We start from the raw sequence: 20,740 nt of genomic DNA on the forward strand, positions 1-20,740 counted from the left end.
TGGCATTATTGCGCGATAATAGGTATTCATTAGAGCTGATTGCCGAATGAATGAATGAATGAACGAATGAATGACTGACCGACCGACTGCAGGGTGATGTGTAACGGCTAGCAGCGTGCAAATACTGACGGCATTTGTGTGTGTGATCCGTCTGCCAATCTGTATATTTAAATCAACGCTAGTGTCAGTACGTTAGCATTCATGGAGTGACTTCTGGCACAATAGCTCAATTCTCTTTGCTCTTAGTATCCGGGAGCATCATATCAGTCGAACCCGCGGACTTCATCTATAACACATTTCATTTCTAAATACGTTGGAATTGTCTCACCGTGAGTTTTATGATAATCCGAGTTCTACACTCGCATTCGCCAGTATTCATCCGAAGAAAACTTTACCGCGCTTTTCGCTCTGTCAATTGTTTGACGCAACATCACGATAACTATATATTGACAGCGGGTGGAACGGATTTTGTGTCGTGAAATGACAGAGTAAATATTGGCACAAGTGTAACAGCACATCGCCTCAGGTAAGAGTTTTTTTTGTTTTTTTTTTTCCTTTTTTCACATTACTAAAACAAAAGCGAAAGCTTAGATACCAGTTTGCAATCATATTTGCAAATATGAAAAAGATCGCAGCATTACAATGATATTTTTTTCCAACCTTGTGACGATGATCCGGTGTTGAAAAATGTGCATATAACGAGTCGATCGTTTGGTTTTGAATCGACCTATTAATTCTCAAACGGTACAGGGAGTCCCAATTTTGAGAAAAAAGTATTCTTCTTTTAAAGATATTTAATAAAAGTTGATCAATCTTTCGTAAGGATAAATTATTTTTCATTCATTCTGCAAAGAATTGTTCAAAACATCTCGACACCGTTATTTAGTTTCGTTGTACGTTTAAAGCTTTTTTTGTCAATGTCACTAAACGTCGATTAACTTTATTTATAGCATGAATTTCGGTGCTTGTACATTTTGTAAAATTATGCAATAAAATTTGCCACTGGCAGTGTCATAGTTGACGGTGATTTGCAGCAGCACTCGAGAAGTACAACGTATACGTCGCGTCAGTTTCCGGAAGTTGAATAAAACGGTTGTTAAGAGTATATAAATGATAATAGGTTAGATAGGTACTTTCGGCGTATTGGAAGCTACGCGGAGCAAGCTTGGGTGACTTTAAGGTCTAGGATTGAAATTACAGTTTCATTTTCACATAATATTTATATTCGAAACTTCCAAGCAGTATCACAATACTTGGATATTGCAAGGTTTGCGGGGCAGAGAAGCGTGGAATGACTTGTACCTCACAACTCAACTCCTTTCATAGGGTGGGTGTGATTGACAATGGAAAACAAGTGCTGTAATCATCTTAAATTCTTAAATTGATTCTAAAGGTCATATCGTTTAGACCCTTTATTAATCTTAGTCCAAGTTGGGGCCTGCGTACATATCTTTCAGGTTTTATCGTAGCTCGTGTTTGACGCATTCTTGGATTTACTTGCACTTATATTTACCTGTCTCTTGCGGTTTTTGAGGTACGGCCACTCTTTGCGCAACTTGACTGTAATCAAATTTTACATACCTGCGTCATGAGGTGAAAAAACTTGTCAGACAATTCGATTGACAATATTATTAATCAACGTCTTAAAAGAGATTTGCTTCGTTGCAGAAAAAATGAGAGGTAGCGATCGCTTGAGCCAGTTCAATGACGAAGACTACTATAGCGGTGGTCCATGTCCTTCTTGCAGATTAGCGATAAACAAGGAGACCGGAAGATTGAAGTAAATATGCACAACTGCGCAGACAGTCGTATACATAGATATATTTGTGCGAAATTCCGCGTGAATATTGTATTTCATTACCATGGTAACAATTTTCTGTCCATCCAAATTTGTCATAATTTGATCATTACTTGTCACGTCTTATGTCAAGGTGTAAGCAATCAGAGATTCGAAGAATAAAATGTCATCGAGATGTTTCCGCGATCGACGATGAATCGATAGCTATCACGTTTTTCCTCGTTGATTTGTCAATGATTTATCGCAAGGCTCATTTTAAACACGTGTGTTGTCTCAGGTGGTGCATGGGAGGAAACAATACCTGGCGATTGAGAGTTAGACTTATGCTAATTGTACCCGCAGTACTACTGCCGATCACTATTATTTACATAGCGATATGCAGGTCGAATACAATGGGGAAAATTTCAAACCATAGAACACAAGCCACTGACGAAGAAGCTCGCGAAAGCAGCGGTAGTATCAAAGGTAATTTGGATCAACACGTTGAGAATTTATGGGGTTCATAGGCTGATTAAAGAGCTTGGTGGAAAGAAACCGTTGTTTAAAATCTTCGGCAACGTTGTCGGAACTGATGCTGGTGATTAGTGACCACGAATGAAATGACAACCTTACTATGTCGGAGAAATTAATTAATTAAATCATTTCAGAAAAGTTTCAATTATTTGGACTCTCAGAACGATCAAACTCCAGTGTTTTTGTGCCGATTCTAATGTTTTTGAATCTATTTTGCTCACTGGACAGTGGATCCCCATGAATGTCTGAAATACCAAGCTTCCGCAAATCTATGTCTACTCACTGTGAAGATGACTATTTGTACAAAAATATTTCATTTGATCGTTGAAGATCTCTGTGGTGAAAAATATAGACTTAAACCCTTAGAATTGGGTAAAAACACCAGAGTTTAATCGTTTTTAAAGTTTTACTTATAAAAAATTTCCTGAAATTATTGATGTGTCAAGATAACTTTATTCGAATTTGTTTAGATTTGTTTCTATCGCAAAGTAGGGATGTTATTTCGTTCGTGTTCGTCGTAATTTATGTAAATAATATTGTCGGAGATTTTATAAACGGCTTTTTCTCATTCCATAACTTTTAACTCGGACTGTGGCCCCTTTCATATTTGAAAGCAGGTTTCCCTGTGATGAAAACATCAGGGTTGTGAAATATGTATTGTTTTATTAATGCATTATCCATTTCATTACTCATTGATTTTTCAATGATCAATGAATTCCTTTTTCATCGTGCATTTTTTTGACAATTTACAATGGAACATCGCTGCATTATCCATTACACATTTAATGAATAGTGTATATTCTACCCATTATGCATTAATTTGATAGTTAAAACAGTGATGAAATTTGATATAATTTAAATAATTGGTGAATCTAAATTATCAATATAACGGTTATTTGAAAATTATTTAACTGCAAACACTCAGTATGATTTATTCGGGATGTTTTCAGTCGTTACTCTGGCCTCCACTGTTATATAAGTAATTGCTTAATAAAAAGTAGATAAAAATGAACTACAAGTTATTTTTGATATTGTCTTTTAACAATTTTATTTTTCCTAATCCGTCAATGCAGTCAACTAATCCATGATATTTTATGTATTGTGCATAGAAATAAATCCAATCGGTTCATTAGCACAACTATACATATATAATTTTTCAAATAAAATACAAGTTAGGCACTTTTGGGGTGTAGCCCCAAATTTATAATAAAAAACAGAGTAAAATAAAAGGTGTCTGCAGTAATAATATGCTTAGTGAATTATTTCTTAAAATAGTAAAAAAAAAATCCTCCCTTCATTTACCCACACCTATTACTGCAGTCATGTTTACTGCAATGAGAATCCGTAAACGCATTGTTGCATTAATGATGGACCAGTACTTTGGCAGTGGTTGATGCAATTCGAATCAATTAACCAATACTGTGGTAATTACCAACTGTGTTGTCATCCATTGTCAACTATCCATGTAATTACAAATTCTAGTTTCTATGCATTACCCCTTATTTTGATAGTGGATAATGCATTATTTTTCAATTAATATTTTCGCAACCCTGACAATGATACAGAATACACGATAAGCGTAATCCATTCTTCTTTTCAATTTTCAGCCACATTCAATTACGATCCCGATCAATCGGAAATCGAGGACAGAGAATTACTTCAGGAAATAAAGACCAGCTATGTGCCACCTGATATCACGTTCAACATGGGACGACAAAAAAGAGATGTTTCCAACGGAGACGAGTGGCATAATTTCAGGGTATTTAATAGATATGCATAAAAGATGGGGGTTTGAGGAATTTTCTGTCAACAGTAGTAAATTTTCTGACGATTGTTGACAGTATAGTGAAGTGTCAAAAAATTATTAACACTTGAAAGTCCCTTGACTTCGCGTGGCCCGAAAATTTGAAGAATTTATTGAGATCTCGTAAAATAATACAATCAATTCATTTCTTGGGTTCATAAGATCGAAATTTCAGGTGAGCGGAGATGACGCAGACATGTTGGTGGAAAAAAACACAGACATACCTGAGGAGAGGGTTGAGAATTCATTGGCTGATTATTCGGAGGACGACGCCGAGGCTTATGATAACGGGGAAACCGACATTGAGGATTACCAGTAAGCGTTAAGTAGATGAGAAATAATTTTCAAAATAAATATGCTTTTCAGGCCCCGATCACTGTTTAAATAGTACCTATACATAGACTCTGATTACCACAAGGGATGGCGAATTAATGTACGGAGGCGCTGCAGGAAATTCGGCAAATCAAATGCCGTGGCAGACGGTTGATTCAGGTAACAAAGACGACGGGCAAACACAGGGCGAATCTGACCCAGGCGAGCAGGGTGGAAGGCCCTCGATTGATGAGAATACCTGGTTGGCCATGCAGGAAGATGATGCCGGGGATAAATCCTCGGATTTTCATGCATTTTGGAAGGGCGAAGGTGACCTAAAGAGCATCCGCGAGGCCCAAGGTGCTTATAAGTATTATTTCATGTAAATGCAACCGATATATACATATATATTAATATACATGTATATATTTATATATATATATGTGTTGCGTTGTCATAAATTTATGCCTTCGAAGTATCTATTTAATATTCCTTTTAATCCGCTCATGTCTTCATTTGTGAATCGGATGAATATATATATCGAGAGGAGACCGTGAAACTCACCAGATTGAACGTCCGACTGCGCATGCGCCAGTTTTTGTTACGATTTTCAAACAGCCTCAAGCTTCACACGTCGAACTTGGCTTCTGGAGGTTATGTAGACAATGGGATTATTTTTGGGTCAGGCAGATTTTCAATAATTCGAGGCAGCACGCTTGTGACGAAATTTTGACTGTCATTTGATCAATTAAAACCGACATAATGTCAACGGACGAAAAATTTGCTTTGAAATACAGATAAAGAAGTCTGGTAACTGTCGAAATTTCTAATTTCTGCTCGGCTGTTATTTGACGACGACAAGTCAATTCACAGTCGACTTCAATCTCCGATTGGTTGATTTCGTTCTGTGTGCCACTTGCGTTGACACAGCGATTCGGCAGGTCTTGGCAAACTTCTGTAACCATTGACTAACCGATCGTTTCGTACACTGTTTCGATTCAGTTGGCTCCCCTGCTTTGCAGACGAATACATTGCCACGCAACGACCTCGCCGACCAATGGGGTTCAATCGTTTTACGCATGTACAGTCTATTACTCAGCATGCTGAGTTTCACCCTTTCCTCTAGGGGTATATTTATTATTGATAATCGCTTAAATGAATGTATAGATGTATCCGCGCTTTATCTGCGCTTGGTATATGATAAATGTTGATCTGTACAGTGGATTATAGTAGAATCTGTGTAAATTGTAATAAGAGAGATAAGGATACGATTGAAGAAATAGATAAATTATCTGTAGATCGATGCTACATGTGTGCGCTAAGCCAGTTTTCAATAAAAACGATAGCTTTCAATGAATAATTATCGTGCGAGAATCAACCGCAGGCCTGTACATCCTTCACACATCCAACTACTAATCACAGGCCTTCTACTGATGTTACTAAATTCATTCTTTTACTCATGTATTATATTCAAATTTTCGTATAATACGAGGACGTTGATTTTGTAATATCTTTTCTGCCCTACCTCCGTCAACAACTCGACTACTTTGTAGTTTTTGACAGGAAAATAGAATTTCTGACATGAACGCATATCGGGGCTTCTTGACTCGTGTGAATTTCGCACTCACCTTCGACTAGTGCGGCAATTTATACTCAATCATAAAAAAAATTCCTATTTTATGCGCGCTTGCCATGAACTGATAACTAATATCAAAACACATTCGGTCTCTAACGTACGTTTTATTCTTGAATGTAGCTAAGCGACGTGACGACTTTCATTATACTGAAACCGAGTGTAAGGCCTGTAGTTAGATATATATTTTGATAGCCTTAACAATTATATATATTATCTAGAAAAAGTTGTTTGTTATTATTTATATATTATACACTTCCCGATGTTATTAATTGCAGCGAAGATGATGTTAAAGTATATGGATAGAACGGTAGATCCTTGTCACGACTTTTACCAATATGCATGCGGTAATTGGGGAAAACGTAACCCAATACCAAAAGACAAAGCGGGTTACGATACGTTCGAAATGCTAAGAGAGTCCTTAGATTCAGTTTTGAAAGAATTATTGGAGGAACCCATCTCACCGGGGGCGAAAGCAAATTCTGCCGATGCTACGGTCAAGGCTAAGCATCTTTATCACAGCTGTATGAATTACGGTGAGTAAAAATTCGCGTATTACAAGATAAGGTGAGAAAAAAATACCGTTTCGTTATCGAGATGAATGAGACGTTTCTGTAACGTTCGATTAAAAAAAAAAATTTTCAACGTTCTTGGATTGACGTTGAAAATAGAACCTTACGTTGTGTACGAATGTGAAGGTTTAACTTGTCGACAAAAGTAAATCAGACATTACTCGTAAATAATTTGGAAAAAAACTTAGCGAGAGATGAAATAGTTAGCCTATAAACCGCTTGGATAATGTAAAACAAATCAACGGAATAGAGGAATTATTTGTTTCATTTCGGTCTTTGTCTTCTAAAGAGGAAAATGATAAAAAGTAATGAAACAGGAATATCTACGATTTAATAATAATCTGACATGCAAAATGACGCCTAGAGATCTTGGAGCAGCGTATGGAGCGACCTCTAATCGAGCTTTTGGACGAACTCGGAGGATGGCCGATCCTGCAGCCGAGTTGGGATCCTAAGAAGTTTGACTGGCTTCTTTTGGTCGCGCAATTGCGGTTGTACAACAATGACATACTGATATCCGAATGGGTTGGGCCGGATATAAGGGATAGCGATCAGTACGTGATTCAAGTAAGTGACTTACCTGCTCTTTTAAGGATGGAAGTTTTCCTTACGCATACCGCACCATTACTATCTGCGAGCAGTAATCACCGGTCCATTTGCCGTTCACAGTTCGATCAAACCTCTCTTGGCCTGCCGACGCGAGATTACTTTCTTCAACCCTCGAACACTCTCTACCTTGAAGCTTACAAAAGTTACTTGATCAAGATCGCTACGCTGCTTGGGGCTCCTCTTGAAAATGCGACGTTTCACGCCGATGAACTCATTGAATTCGAGACGAAATTGGCTAAGGTAATTCAATGACATCAGTTCACTTCATATTTTTCAAATGCGTCCCAATGAATTGAATGAAGTTCTCGATTTCAAATCGTTGTAAAAATTTCAGACTACTGGTGTCAAAGAATGATCGAGTTCTTCGATCACCAATCTGCAGAATTCGAATGTTCCGTTCCTGTAGCTTATTTGACAATTTTTTTCCCGTTAGATCACCTCATCACCGGACGAGAGACGCAACGTTTCAGAGCTTTACCAAAGAATGAGTATCGGCGAGTTGAGAATAGTGATACCGCAAATCGATTGGCACAGATATTTGTCGATAGTTTTGGCACGACCGGCAAATACTTCAGAGCCCGTTGTGGTTTTTGCTCTTCAATATATTCAGGACTTGGTAAATCTGCTGTCAAAAACACCGTCGAGGTATATAAAGTTTTGAAAAGACAAAAAGTATTCACCCGCATAGCCGCATGCATGTTGTCTACGGTTTACACATTTCGAAAGATTCATAAAACTTTCTCTTCTTTCAGAACAATATCAAACTATCTTCTTTGGCGCTTCGTACGTCACCGTGTAAACAATTTGGACGATCGTTTCCAAGAAGCCAAGCAAAAGTTTTACTATATACTCTTTGGCAGAGAGCAGGCACCATTGAGATGGAAGAATTGCGTTGCCCAGGTGAATTCCAATATGGGAATGGCCGTCGGTTCGATGTTCGTAAGAAAATATTTCGACGAGAACAGCAAAAATGATGTGAGAGTTGCCCATGCCCATGTTACATAAATCTTATAATTTGAAATACCTCACTAATCATGCCGTTTCTTGCGTCACCCTCGTCGTCAAGACTCTGCTGATGACCCAAGAGATCCAACAATCGTTCAGGGAACTGTTGAAAAAGACTAGCTGGATCGATGACGACACCAAGCAGCTTGCCGGCGAAAAAGTAGACGACATGTTGCTCAGGATCGGATATCCCGATTTTATATTGGAACAACATTTGCTCAATGAACGATATAAAGATGTAATTCAACAAGTTCTCTATGATTTCACCGAGCGTACGTTAAATCCGGAACAGTTGCCTTTGATTTTTTGATCATCAGTATCCAAAAAGTTTCGAGACGTCGTTTTCGTTATACTTTTGTGATACTGGACAGATATTACAAATACATATACCAAAACATAATATCGTCACTAGATGCGCTGCGATAACTTCACATATTTGATGAAATGTTCAACACTTCGCTACAAATGTCTCGTTTTTGACATTTTACTGAGGCTTTTTCATTAGATGAAATTGTTCAGATTTGAACATGCAGGTTTTTTTTGTCCTTCTTGGTTGACCACACGCAGGGCAACTATTGTAGGGTGGCGGAACACCTTTACGGGTTTACCCTACGATCTCTGTGGTCTAGACTTGTTGACTAATGAAACTGATTGTCCCCTTTCTATATTGAAATAGGTTGTCATAAGTTCGGACAAATATTTCGAGAATACTTTAAACATTCTCCAGCACTTGACGCGGGTGGAACAGGACAGACTCGGCAGTCCAGTGAACAAAACACTCTGGAACACGGCGCCGGCTGTGGTCAACGCTTATTACAGTCGCAACAAAAATCAGATAAGTATGTCGTCATGAGAAAGGATGTGATAAATTGATCCCTCGAGGAAGTAGGATCACTCTATCCTCACCTTTCATATTCCCCGAATGTGCAGTGTTCCCGGCGGGAATTTTACAGCCACCTTTTTATCACCGATATTTTCCACGGAGCCTCAATTACGGCGGTATAGGAGTCGTCATTGGTCACGAAATCACTCACGGATTTGATGATAAGGGCAGGCTTTTTGACAAGGATGGTAACTTGCACAGGTGGTGGAAGGACCCCGCCATTGAAGGCTTTCATCAAAGAGCTCAATGTTTGATCGGTAAGGATGATTTCCTTGAAGTTGAAACCGAAACTCATGAATTTTATTAACAATTTTTCAAAATAATTTCAAAACGCTGCGGATTCTCTCAGTAGCGGCTAAAGCGAGTCACTATAACCTCGTTGACATTTTGTGGAGATACGATCAGAGACAAAAATGTTTCCAAAGTCATTAGAATCGAATTGAAAAACACCAGAGTTTAATAATTGTGAATGGTCCGATTATAAAATCATTTATCAATTACTTCTTGATACCCTAGCTTGTGTTGTTAGAGTTCCCTCGGAATCATGTCTATTACATACCAGAGACGTTGTTTCATTCGTATTCAAAACAAGTGTCAAATAATACTGGTGGAAATTTTTCAAACGATTTCTCTTGTTTTCCTAACGTTTGATTCCGACGGTACGGCCCATTCATTATTAAAATAATACAATAAACATAGATACAATTTATAGTCTTTGTCCGCATTTGTCAGACCAGTATAGTCACTATACCGTGACTGAGGTGGGGATGCAGATTGATGGAGTAAACACGCAGGGTGAGAACATCGCGGATAACGGAGGAATCAAACAAGCATTCAGGGTAAGTCGATGGAGCATAGAGAAAACAAAACGGAATCGCAAATACGTGTGGGGATTCACTTTTAGGCTTATCAGAGATGGTTGAACGCGAACGGGGAGGTTAACGAAACGTTGCCGGGAATCAGCGCGACGGGGAAGCAGCTATTCTTCCTGAACTTCGCGCAAGTTTGGTGCGGATCCATGAGACCAGAAGCAACGCGCAACAAATTGAAAACGGCGGTTCATTCGCCGGGGAAATTTCGCGTTATTGGAACTCTGTCGAATTCCGAGGACTTTGCCAAAGTTTACGGGTGTCCCGTTGGGACGCCAATGAATCCTTTCAAGAAGTGCTCAGTTTGGTGAACGATGAGAGAACGTTAGACGTTTTCAAATTTAATCGCTAAATAAATATATGCAATTATTTTTGATAAAATAGGATTGTATTTTATCTGGCAACTGGATAACAAAATGTTGTTTAACATAAAATTGTACCTATATGTCGCAGTTACGTTTTAAGTACCTTTCGAGCAGTTGTATGGAAAGAAGATGCGAAGGTAAAAGTTACGCACGGGAAGTAATAATCCATGTGTAATCATACCGAAAGGTAGCATACCGAAATTTAATAGGCCGAACGACGGACCGCGCATGCGCCAAACAATTAAACTTTATTGGTCAACGAGATCGTACCACAGCAATATATCCGTCTGCAAGACAGGGCAGCCAACTGTCTCGAAACGAGGCTTGAGGCATCTAATTCCCCCGCGTTAAGTGGCAAAATTAAATTGTGTTGTTATGATGATTCAGAGTGGTCATCAGTCACTTAACCGGTTGACTGGTACGAGTTTTTACAGATTTTTGAATTTTTTGAATTTGCCACCCCTTGAGGGTGAGTCGGGGTGAATTTGCAGTTTTATTATGAATTTTTTCTTGTTTTATTCAAGTTCGAAATTTGGTTTACCTGTAGGGATTTCAAATATTACCGTCACCATTTTGGACTCTCCGTTTTGCGATTCTTCTATTCTGATAACGGACTCATCATCAGCGACCCCATAAACCCCCAAGTAACAAGTTTCAAAAGATTAATTCCACTGCTTGACTTTCTGGTACAAAGGTGCCGATGCTTAGTCATAATTACCGGTGGTTAAAGCCGCCATTTTAAATTCTCATATCGAATTTTGCAATTCTGTTTTCAAATTCGGATTCAGCGACCTCCAAACCGGTGGTGTACCAATTTTGGTCAAAATTCATCGAAAAATAACAGTTATTCAAAAATGTTCACATATGCATCATTACCAGTCACCCGGTAATCAATGAAAGTTTGCCTTTTTCGAATCACTACATTATCTATTTGAGGTTGGCTTAAAAGAATTCGCATCACCTCCATAACCTCTAAAGTTGCATTTGACAGCTGAAGCTTGAAGTGGCCACCCTGGATGAAAATCTGACAAAGCTCGCGAGCTTAGTCAGGAGATTAGTGTGTTAAGTTTCACCTCTTCCTCTCAATATGCATAACCGTAAAGTACAATATGTTACTGGCAATCTGAGGGTCTGTGCTTTGGTTCGTTTCATGCTTTCTGTCTGGCTGCTGTTAATCTTCGTTGATGATAATGCGAAAATATGTAGCCACAAGACTTTCCGCAGTAACATGCGGAACATTTGGTGCCCGGAGAAACAAAACTTCTGCGATATTACCAAACTGTAGAAACTGTGTGGCAAGGAACATCTACGGTTTGAGTTTTATATTTTCAAGTCAAACCAACCGTGCAAACATTTCGGCACTGGTCCCGGCGTATCGAACGTCGAACGAGCTATTTCCTCCAACGTTTCTGCATCCAACACCAACAGCCCAACCTCAGTTTCTCGATCTTGTCCCCAGATAAGAGCCGAAACTATGACACCATCGTCTTCTTTCTGGATAAAATTAGTAAAAGAAGTAGCCATAGACATTTTTTCAGTCTTTACAAAAAGTTTTTTTTCGATATCTGAAGCATCTAATCGATTAATGCTGGTTTAACTTGCGAATAAATTCCCTACAAATCCTTTAGGTTGGATTTCTGATTTTGACCTACAACGATATTGTGTATACTATTTTGCTGATTACCCTTACGTCTGACTTTTTGTTGAAACAATATCGCGATTCTAGGGTATTTCTATCCATCTACATGTCATGTTTTGTAGAGGATTAACTGACGAACCAAATGAAGTACACTTCGTGAAAAGCTTTAGCTTTGACAAACGTTGCAATAATGTGAAGCATGCGCTCTTTTCATTCCATGTGTAAGGTTTCGAAATTCGATCGTATTTTAAGCATGGTGGATCAAGAGTGGCACTAAACTTGAAAGATTTTTTAAATCTCCGAAATATCGGAAGCAAAAACGCTGATTAAAGACCGTAGGTGAAAATAAAGATAGTGGGATCCATATAAAAATCGATTCCGATTGTAAAATCACAACCTGCAAATTGGCAAATACCAAATAGTGCAGGATGCATACTCAAAAGATCCAACGATTTTCACAACAAGCAACTCTTGGGACGCATAATCGCGTAGTCAATTTTAAAATTCAGAAATTCAAATTTTAGACACTAGTAAGAATTCCTTTCTCCCAAATCGATCTTGTTCCATCATGCCTGGGAATCCGCATTTTCAATTTTCTGCGAGTGTAAAATTTGAAAACAAGTGAATATTTACCTTTCCGTTTGGATTTGGAACGAATATCGGCTCACTAGGAAAAACGTTATTCTCGCACCAAGTTTTCGTAGTTTTCGTGACAGTATCCACTTTGATGATCTAGAACACGGGAGAAATCGTTCAATGAATTCATAGGACAAGATGCTTCCAGGTGTAGAGAAATAATTCGTCGAGAATATAACAAACCGTTCCTGGATTGTCCATATCAACATCGCTAGATATGGCGTAAAAATATCTGTACTCTTTTCCCACGAGAGAATATTTTATCCTGGGTGTCTCGCAGCCTAAATCGCAAAGCATTTCCGGGCTCACGAAAACTTTTCCATTCGAAAGTCGTTCCGCCGTGGCTTTTTTTCGAACAATACCATCAAATACTGCAGACTTCTCGTTCAAATCTGCCTTTGCTTCATCCTTCGTTTTATCTCTGTCGGTAATTATCACCGGATTTCTACACTCGATTGGATCTTCGATCAAGTCGTATTCCTTAGGAACGTCAGCCGTTAGAGGAACAATTGGCAATATGAAACGCAATGGTCGGCCACGAAACAACTTCGCGTAGTCAGGGTTTGAATGCATGTCCTGAAAGATTTATAGAGTGTACAATCAAGTCGGAATAGTGGATGAAACAAAAGTATAGAAAGTCTCACTTAAGGGGGCTTTCCAGTGTGACAGCCCGAAAAATCGCTGTTTTTCGCGATTTTTTTTTTTAAAGAAAAAATAATCTAATCGGTCTGGTTTTTTTTTTGTATATTAATTGGGTATTGAAGAATACAAAACAATTTTTTAAAGATCGATTTATTTATTAATTAGTATCTATAAAAATGATGAAACAATTGTTGCAGAAAATGCACTTGGATGTGGTGGCCACATTGGGGGTCACAATTTTGATCTGAGACAAAAAACACAAAAAGATTATTGATCGGTATATAATTGGCTTTCGTGCTATGGAAGCTTTTTTCTTTTTTTTTTTTTTTGCAAAAATGGCGCCGGTTTGAACAAAAAGTATCGATTTTAGCATTTTTTTTTGGCAGTTTTTTTTACAAAAAAATAGGAAGATGTCAAAAAAAAAAAAAAAGCTTCCATAGCACGATAAACAATGACGTTAAGAATATTGTGTAAAAAATTCAACTCGATAGCTTTAAAACTCTGCCCTCCAAGTTGGCCACCGTTTTGAAAAATGCTGTTTCGAGAAAAACGCGTTCAAAGTTTCAAGTGAGGAAATTTTAGGTAAATCGTTTACTTACGGTCAATCAGCGATGCCAGGTCCATACAATATCCCTTCTGCTTCTTCGAAAAGATCGTGCTCAATGGATTGTTCAATCCGACGAGCTGTCCTCGCCTCTTTGCTATCCAGGGACGCCCGGCGGTTTGCTTGGGTGATGCGCGCATTCTTGTATTTAGCGGCGAAATCTGCGGCGCTCGGCCCTATCGTGCATCCCATCGTCTCCAAAATTTTTAAAATTGGGTCGTAACCTTCATTGAAGGTGCACACAGCACACTGCGTAGCGATTTCTACTATCTGCTTGCCGCAGAATACGTGCTTTGGGGCTAGTTGCCACACACAGTGATTGAAGCTCTCGTTATTATTTTGAGTGTTCGCGCCCGTACATCGTTCTAAGAGATCCTCCGTTGTTAGATCATCGTAAATCGGTTTTAAAACTTGTTGTACGTCTTCGTCGAGTGCTGGTGGATGGGTGTACTCCTCTCCTGTGGCCTCGGCCTTGCGCCATTCGCACCACGAATCTTCTCCCGGAGGGCAATACTCATGCTGAGGATTTTCATCAGTTGAGCTTTTGTGATGAAATGTAGCCCATATGGCTTTCCTCATATTTTCCACGGAATTGGAATTTCGACGAACTGCCAAGCCATAATATTCCGAGAGATTTGTCAATAATTTTAACGTCAATTGCGCTCTTTTCGGTTCAACAGCAGTGTTTTTTGTTTGATTTTTTTTAGTTTTCGGAGAACTCGAACGAGATCCTTTTTTTTTCGGTTCACTCTCCATTGCCTTGTCTTCGATTTGATTTTTGGCCTTTTTTAGTTGAACTAACCTTTTTCTTGCTTCGTTTCCCCTTTTATATACTCGCTTTTTCACGTGCAAAACGCATTCCTTTTTTTTTACCGTCAAATCGTCACCGTACGGCTTGGCTTCTAATAACATCTTGAATGTTTTTGTATCGCCGTCTCCTATATAGAAACCGTATTTCGCGTTGTGCAATTCTTCTGATCTCTTGAATACTTCGATTATACCGTCGACTTCCATTTTTCCCGCGCTGCCTTCGTGATTGACGTTGCATTCGGATTCATGCGTCTCAGACCACGCCTCGTACTCGGTTGTTCCCTCTTGTCCTTTCCAGAATACACAAGCCTTGCAGAAGCTTGATTTGACAGCAACATCCAAAACTTTGTTGGTATATTTTCCAATCACGGACACGATACCCATGCGCGACGTGAAACCGCGTTTCGACCACGATCCATCACCGGACACCGTCAGAATATCGCCCCGATTTTCTGCTTCCAAAGTTTTTTCCTTCTCTTCGGTACCTGCTTTTTTCACGACGGCCTCGTATATTGATTTCGCTGCAATCTGCAGGATTTTTACGATTCCATAATAGGTGTTATTATTGAAGTTTGCAGTTAAATCCATCAAGGCGATAAAATTTCTAATGCCATTTATGCCGATGCCGACCAATCGCATGACAAAGCAGAAACGACGATTGATTTCATAAGCATTTTTTATCAAAGGACAAGAATCTATCTCGGCCGGATCTGGACACGAACACTGAACACAAATTTTAAAGCCCAATCCGCGAATCGATTTTTTAAAAAACTTCACGTCGCTATTACACTTTTTGCACTTCAACAGTTCCTGAAGAGCGCCGAAAACCAAAAAGAACTCCAAAATCACGTAGCTAAACGTTTGATCGATTCGGACTTCAAACTCTGGACTCTTTTTCAAGATTTTTGCTGCCGAAGTGCTCGCAAACGTTAGATTCGTTTCGATATCGTGTCGATTTGTTCCCTTGAAACCACCGGATCTTTTTCGTCTATTTCGCGGATGTCCGCTTCTCGAGCCTTTTCTATCCTGCCACGCACATTCCTCTTTCGTACATCTATCCATTTTGAATGTCGAAATCGAACTGAACGACGAGCAGGTAGGACGTACATGAACTTGGCTCGCTAATTATCGAAAATATGAAATCGGACTATTGCATAATTTGCCGTCAATTAGCCGGAAATTAGTCACGCCTTATTATTTTGTCGCACCCAATTAAAAAAAAAAAAGCGGATGGCGTGCTAAATTCTAAAGACATCCGGTTTTGTATTTGAAAATTGAGTGCGACAAAAACAAAAATTCGACGACTAATTTGCGGCTTATTTGCGGCAAATTATCAACCTAATCAGAATCACTCATGGTGCTCGCTGTGCGTTATTTTGGTAGTTGGCGGGCTAAATTCTTGAAAAATCAGAACGCCATCCGCTTTTGTTTTTGAAAATTGAGTGCGACAAAAACAAAAGTTCGACGACTAATTTGCGGCTTATTTCTGGCAAATTATCAACCAAGTCAGAATTACGAATGATGCTCGCTGTGCGTTATTTTGGTGGATGGCGCGCTAAGTTTTTGAAAAGTTAGCACGCCATCCGTTTTTTTTTTTTCAAAATTGAGTGCGACAAAAAAATAAATTGCGCGACTAATTTACGACTAATTAACGGCAAATTATGCAATAGTCCGAATTCACATTTTCGACAATTGGCGAGCCAAGTTCATGTACGTGCAGGTAGGAACGAGACAATAGAAATAACAGTCGCACGGGCAGACGGCCGACGCGGCAGCTGTAGCGCTCCGTTGCCTTCTACCAAGAAATGCTGTACAGTAACCGAAATAATCTGAATTTCGGCATGAAAATTTCAGGGAATATTCGGAAGAGTGTATACTATTCGATAAAGCAAAAAAAAAAAAATCGATTTTTTGAAAATTTCACACTGGAAAGCTCCCTTAAGCTAATCTAGTTAGATATAGCTAGAAAGGTTCTCATGTCGCGTGAAAAAAATTTGAAAAGCTGACTTTTACACACTGAGACCTAATTATGTCTTTCTCCAGAGAAATAAGGTTATTCTGTGAATTTTTAACAAGAAATCCACATTTTTCGTCTAATTCTGACTAACTGTAGTTCATTTTATTCGATCGATGAATTTTTTGATATCATAGAAAAATATTAGAATATCTCGAGATGGGATTTAGTCGATTGATTTGGTTTTATTCAACTTAGAGCTGATTAGGTTTTGAGCAAATACGGTTCAGCCATTCCCGAGTAGTTTACGATGATTAAAACAGCTCTTGTTCTGAGATAGTAAACATCAGGAATGGCGGGAAATTTCAGAACTGGGCATTTCGGGCCAGCAATACTAAGCATCGTCATAAGTTAAGCAAATGACAATTTCCGGTCCCGAAATGTCCCACCGTAGTTTTTGTGGTCGTTGAACACTGTGCCAAGGCTCTGCGTGAAGTACCTTCATAACGTCGATGTACATGCAGTCGAGCATTTTTGCATCTTTGTAACAGCAAACATCCAAAACAACATATTTTCCGTCACTGGTTTCGAACTGATTGATTATGTGAAGGAAGAAGAACGGCTCCGCAACGAAAGTTCTCTCGATCAGACCAGTTTTCCGGGAGATCAGGTGTATCAGAGTCTGAAAATGAGAAAAATTTCCCAGGGATATTAGTTAGAAAAAATTGCAATGACGGTTACACACCTTTTCGTTTTCGTACCACTTGAGGCAACTGCATAAACGATCATTCGTAAACTGACTCACTGCCATGGTCAGCAATGCGACGGACAGTGGCTGTTCGATGATTATAAAGTAATTGTCGGTTATTCCAAACGTGTGCATGTACGACGGATTCAACGTCCATCTCGAGTGGACGGTCGCAACAACGGTGGCCTGATCGAACATCGACAGTTTCTTCTCGTTCCCCGTTTCGTCTGGTTGGAGCAGAAGAAAAGAGAATTCATTCGCTGAGAGTAACTATGCGGAAAATTGACGGGTATTATGGTCCCAAAAAAAGTGCAAAGCCCACTCAAATGCTTTCAAAAATGTATTTGGAATACAAAAAGCGAAATGCTTTTAAATAATGTCATTGAAGCCAATGGAAAAATGGAATTGTTTTCTTCAATTCTATTCAAAATGAAAAATGTGAAATACGGTCATTTGAAATGAGGCAAAAACGTAAAATAACATAAATACTGCAAGTATTTCGATTCATCCTAACAGTTGAGATACGCCTTTGTCGACTGTCATTTTATTTTTTACACGCGTTAGTTTTTCTTGACAAGTTCTTCACGTTAAGTTCGGTTGTTGATGTGCCTCGTGTTAGGCAAAAGGCTAGAATATTATCGTTCTACGAAATGTCATTGTCGCTATTACGCCTCTGGAAAGAGAGGCTAATGTAGGCCTACATGCTTTATCCGCACGCCCAATTAAGTCAGCATATTTGTAAAATCGCTGCTTAATCCGAGCGAAAGGACCGTCGCATTGTTAAAAACCCTCTCAAAAATCGCAGAATCGTATTTCGCCTGCGAAAATACAGACGTCCCAAATGAAAGCATTTCCGATATTATCCAGCCCAGCAATAAACACCCACCGACAGTGATGCGGTTTGGTGGAAAGCAAATCACACTGTAGGCAGGTCCTCGTGCCGTGATGCTCATCCCGAGGTTATACACGGTCCCATCGGTCATTACATGCGGATGCGCAGTGTGATTAACTACGCCCACGTAATTGGATATGCAAAGCTGGAAGTTGATCAGAACGTAAGTGACACACTTCGCCGTTATTCTCTTCAGCTGCAGCAACGTTGTTTCGAGAATATAGTTTTATGGTCGGTATGGTCACCTTGCTTTTCGTTTCCAAAGTCTCCGGGTCTATCCGATGGATGAATGGCGCCTCGGTGAAGGTGTAAAATTCATCACCGAATGGGTAGACCGATATCATCGAATTGTCAGTCATCGTGTCCTCGGCGTTGAAAACAGCCGCCACTCTGTCGTTGAAACAAGATTATGAGAAATTATTCGGTACACGTTACGAGTCCATTGGTGTACAAGATAACGAGCATTTTTATTTATGATTTATACCATGAAAGATATATTAGTCAGCTACGCATTTATCTACAAGATAATCAGCGCCGTGCTTAGGGGTGGGGCTAATAAGCAAGCTCCCTACCCGCCGTGCCGTGAAGGTGGCAGTCGAGTGAATTATTTTTTTCATAAAATCACAAAATCTGTGGTAACCAATATAATATATATGAGGTATTCCATGCCAACTGAGAGGACATTTTCCCTGACCCCCGCCAATTTGCTTCTTAATTTTTTATATGATTCCACAACCTAGAAAAAGCACTCACCATTTTTTTCAGATTTTTCGTTTCAACCATTCATTTTTAAAAAATGTTATAAACCCTTTTATGGTCCTAAAGAAAAACGCAATTTTTTATTTTTTTTACAAAAATTCACATAATTTCTGGGTCCCAAAACAAACATTTTGAGCCATAGTTCAGAGTGGAGAATTGATTTTTTGTATTTTTTAAATATTTTTTCAGAGGAATAATTTTTCTTATTTTGTATGTATAAAAATTGTAAGATTGCTTCATTATTTTTTATATGATACTGCAACCTAAAAAAAGCTCTCACCATTTTTTTCATATTTTTCGTCCCAACCATTCTTTTTTAAAAAATGTTACAAACATAACATATGTTTTGTATGCGTACAAAATAAGAATATTATTCCTCTAAAAAAATACAAAAAATCAATTTTCCACTCTGAACTATGGCTCAAAGTGTTTGTTTTGGGACCCAGAAATTATGTGAATTTAAAAAAAAATAAATAAAAAATGGCGTTTTTTTTTAGGACCATAAAAGGGTTTGTAATATTTTTTAAAAAGGAATGGTTGGAACGAAAAATCTGAAACAAATGGTGAGTGCTTTTTTTAGGTTGTAAAATGATATAAATAATAATGAAGCAAATTGGCGGGGGTCAGGAAAAATGTCCTCTTAGTTGGCATGGAATACCTCATATACATATGCGCCACATATTACTTCAGTATCTCACACTGCACATTCGGCATGGACGAATGCCTGACGAACAAATCTATTTTTCATAATACATTTTGAAGTTGGAAGTGATTAATTTTGACGAAATTGTCAAATCTTAGAAATGACATTTAATGAAAGAAAATGTGTGAAAGTTTCCGTTTCTCCTAGGAAATAGTGTAATATGAGTCATTTACTTGATGTGGGGTGGTTTACACTCCAGATATCCACCACAGGTAAGACTATATATTCAATTCTGAAACAGTACCCAGAACTTTTTCAGATTTTTTATTCAACTGGTTAATTATTTGTAAATATCGAGTGTGATTTTGAAAAGAACCTTTTTTAAAATTCGCGAAAGATTCTGAAAAATTATATTTTCTTTTCGAAACATGCCACGACCGGTCCACTGATAGGAATGTTAAAAAAAAAAATTGAACACTGTCAAGCTTTCTTATCAAAATTCTCGAAACTTGTATTTTTCACTTATCACATTTCTAGACCGATTCGTTTCTGAAGTTGATAAAAAAAAGTTGAATGTATCAATAAAAATAGATAAAAATCGCTCTAAAATAAAACTGGTCTAGAAATGTACTAAGTGAGAAATAAAAGTTTTGAGTATTTTTCCGGAATTTTCACACCGTTTAAACAATGTTCTAGTTTATCAAAAAAATCAATTCCTAAGAAACAATATAAATAGAATCGCTCCACCATGGGCTCGGTCTTGAGATATTTGTGATAGAAAATACAGTTTTTGAGAATTTTTTTTTGAGGATTCTAAAAAAGGTTCTTTTTATAATCACATTAAATATTTGTAAATAATTGACCAGTTGAATAAAAAAATTTGAAAACGTTGAGGGTACTGTTTCAGAGTTGGGATAATTGCAGAAAAAATTTTGAGACGCTAATTATAATAAGATTGTCAGACGCTAATCGGATTCGCATGGAATTCCCCATACACACGTATATTTGTATTGAAATAGGCACGGCGCTATTGCCACATCTATGGTAAAC

At 38.4% G+C, this 20,740-nt stretch overlaps 2 protein-coding genes across 12 annotated transcripts in view; one reads left to right on the plus strand and one right to left on the minus strand.

The window, feature by feature from the left end:
- LOC107217517 (carotenoid isomerooxygenase) overlaps positions 1 to 20,740 on the minus strand; it is a 67,675-nt gene that overhangs the window by 3,045 nt on the left and 43,890 nt on the right. For 9 of the 10 annotated variants that reach the window (XR_006903317.1, XM_046734135.1, XM_046734133.1 and 6 more), the window contains exons 4-10: positions 18,534 to 18,678; positions 18,283 to 18,433; positions 17,394 to 17,623; positions 17,148 to 17,330; positions 12,822 to 13,214; positions 12,636 to 12,734; positions 11,707 to 11,857 (exon numbers count right to left, since the gene is read on the minus strand). Coding sequence is in view for 9 of the 10 variants with exons in the window: in XM_046734135.1 (XP_046590091.1) it covers positions 11,707 to 11,857; positions 12,636 to 12,734; positions 12,822 to 13,214; positions 17,148 to 17,330; positions 17,394 to 17,623; positions 18,283 to 18,433; positions 18,534 to 18,678 (1,352 nt within the window). In the remaining variant the exon portion in view is untranslated. Of the gene's footprint in view, positions 1 to 9,407; positions 11,858 to 12,635; positions 12,735 to 12,821; positions 13,215 to 17,147; positions 17,331 to 17,393; positions 17,624 to 18,282; positions 18,434 to 18,533; positions 18,679 to 20,740 lie in introns of those variants that run through there. The other variant, XM_046734134.1, reaches the window with a different exon arrangement.
- On the plus strand, positions 219 to 10,443 carry LOC107217513 (neprilysin-4). 2 transcript variants are annotated; one of them, XM_046734125.1, is made up of 16 exons: positions 219 to 526; positions 1,669 to 1,780; positions 2,214 to 2,263; positions 3,919 to 4,070; positions 4,291 to 4,430; positions 4,534 to 4,787; positions 6,339 to 6,596; positions 6,997 to 7,199; positions 7,302 to 7,481; positions 7,675 to 7,886; positions 7,994 to 8,216; positions 8,308 to 8,484; positions 8,923 to 9,085; positions 9,177 to 9,386; positions 9,862 to 9,968; positions 10,034 to 10,443. In XM_046734125.1, exons 2-16 carry the CDS (start codon positions 1,674 to 1,676, stop codon positions 10,307 to 10,309), a joined length of 2,712 nt encoding a protein of 903 aa, XP_046590081.1. In that variant the 5' UTR covers positions 219 to 526; positions 1,669 to 1,673; the 3' UTR covers positions 10,310 to 10,443. The 2 variants fall into 2 exon arrangements, with proteins under 2 accessions (XP_046590081.1, XP_015510558.1); XM_015655072.2 differs by having other exon boundaries at positions 220 to 526; positions 2,076 to 2,263.

The sequence above is a fragment of the Neodiprion lecontei genome, chromosome 3 (genome assembly GCF_021901455.1).
Source record: "Neodiprion lecontei isolate iyNeoLeco1 chromosome 3, iyNeoLeco1.1, whole genome shotgun sequence".
NCBI classification, from domain to species: Eukaryota; Metazoa; Arthropoda; class Insecta; order Hymenoptera; family Diprionidae; genus Neodiprion; species Neodiprion lecontei.

Bases quoted from the DNA above. Each gene is read 5' to 3' on its own strand.
- LOC107217513 (XM_015655072.2), top strand. From the start codon at position 1,674: ATGAGAGGTAGCGATCGCTTGAGCCAGTTCAATGACGAAGACTACTAT. The intron at 1,781-2,075 runs GTAAATATGCAC...GTGTTGTCTCAG, and splicing joins AAGGAGACCGGAAGATTGAA to GTGGTGCATGGGAGGAAACA. The intron at 7,482-7,674 runs GTAATTCAATGA...TTTTCCCGTTAG, and splicing joins TCGAGACGAAATTGGCTAAG to ATCACCTCATCACCGGACGA.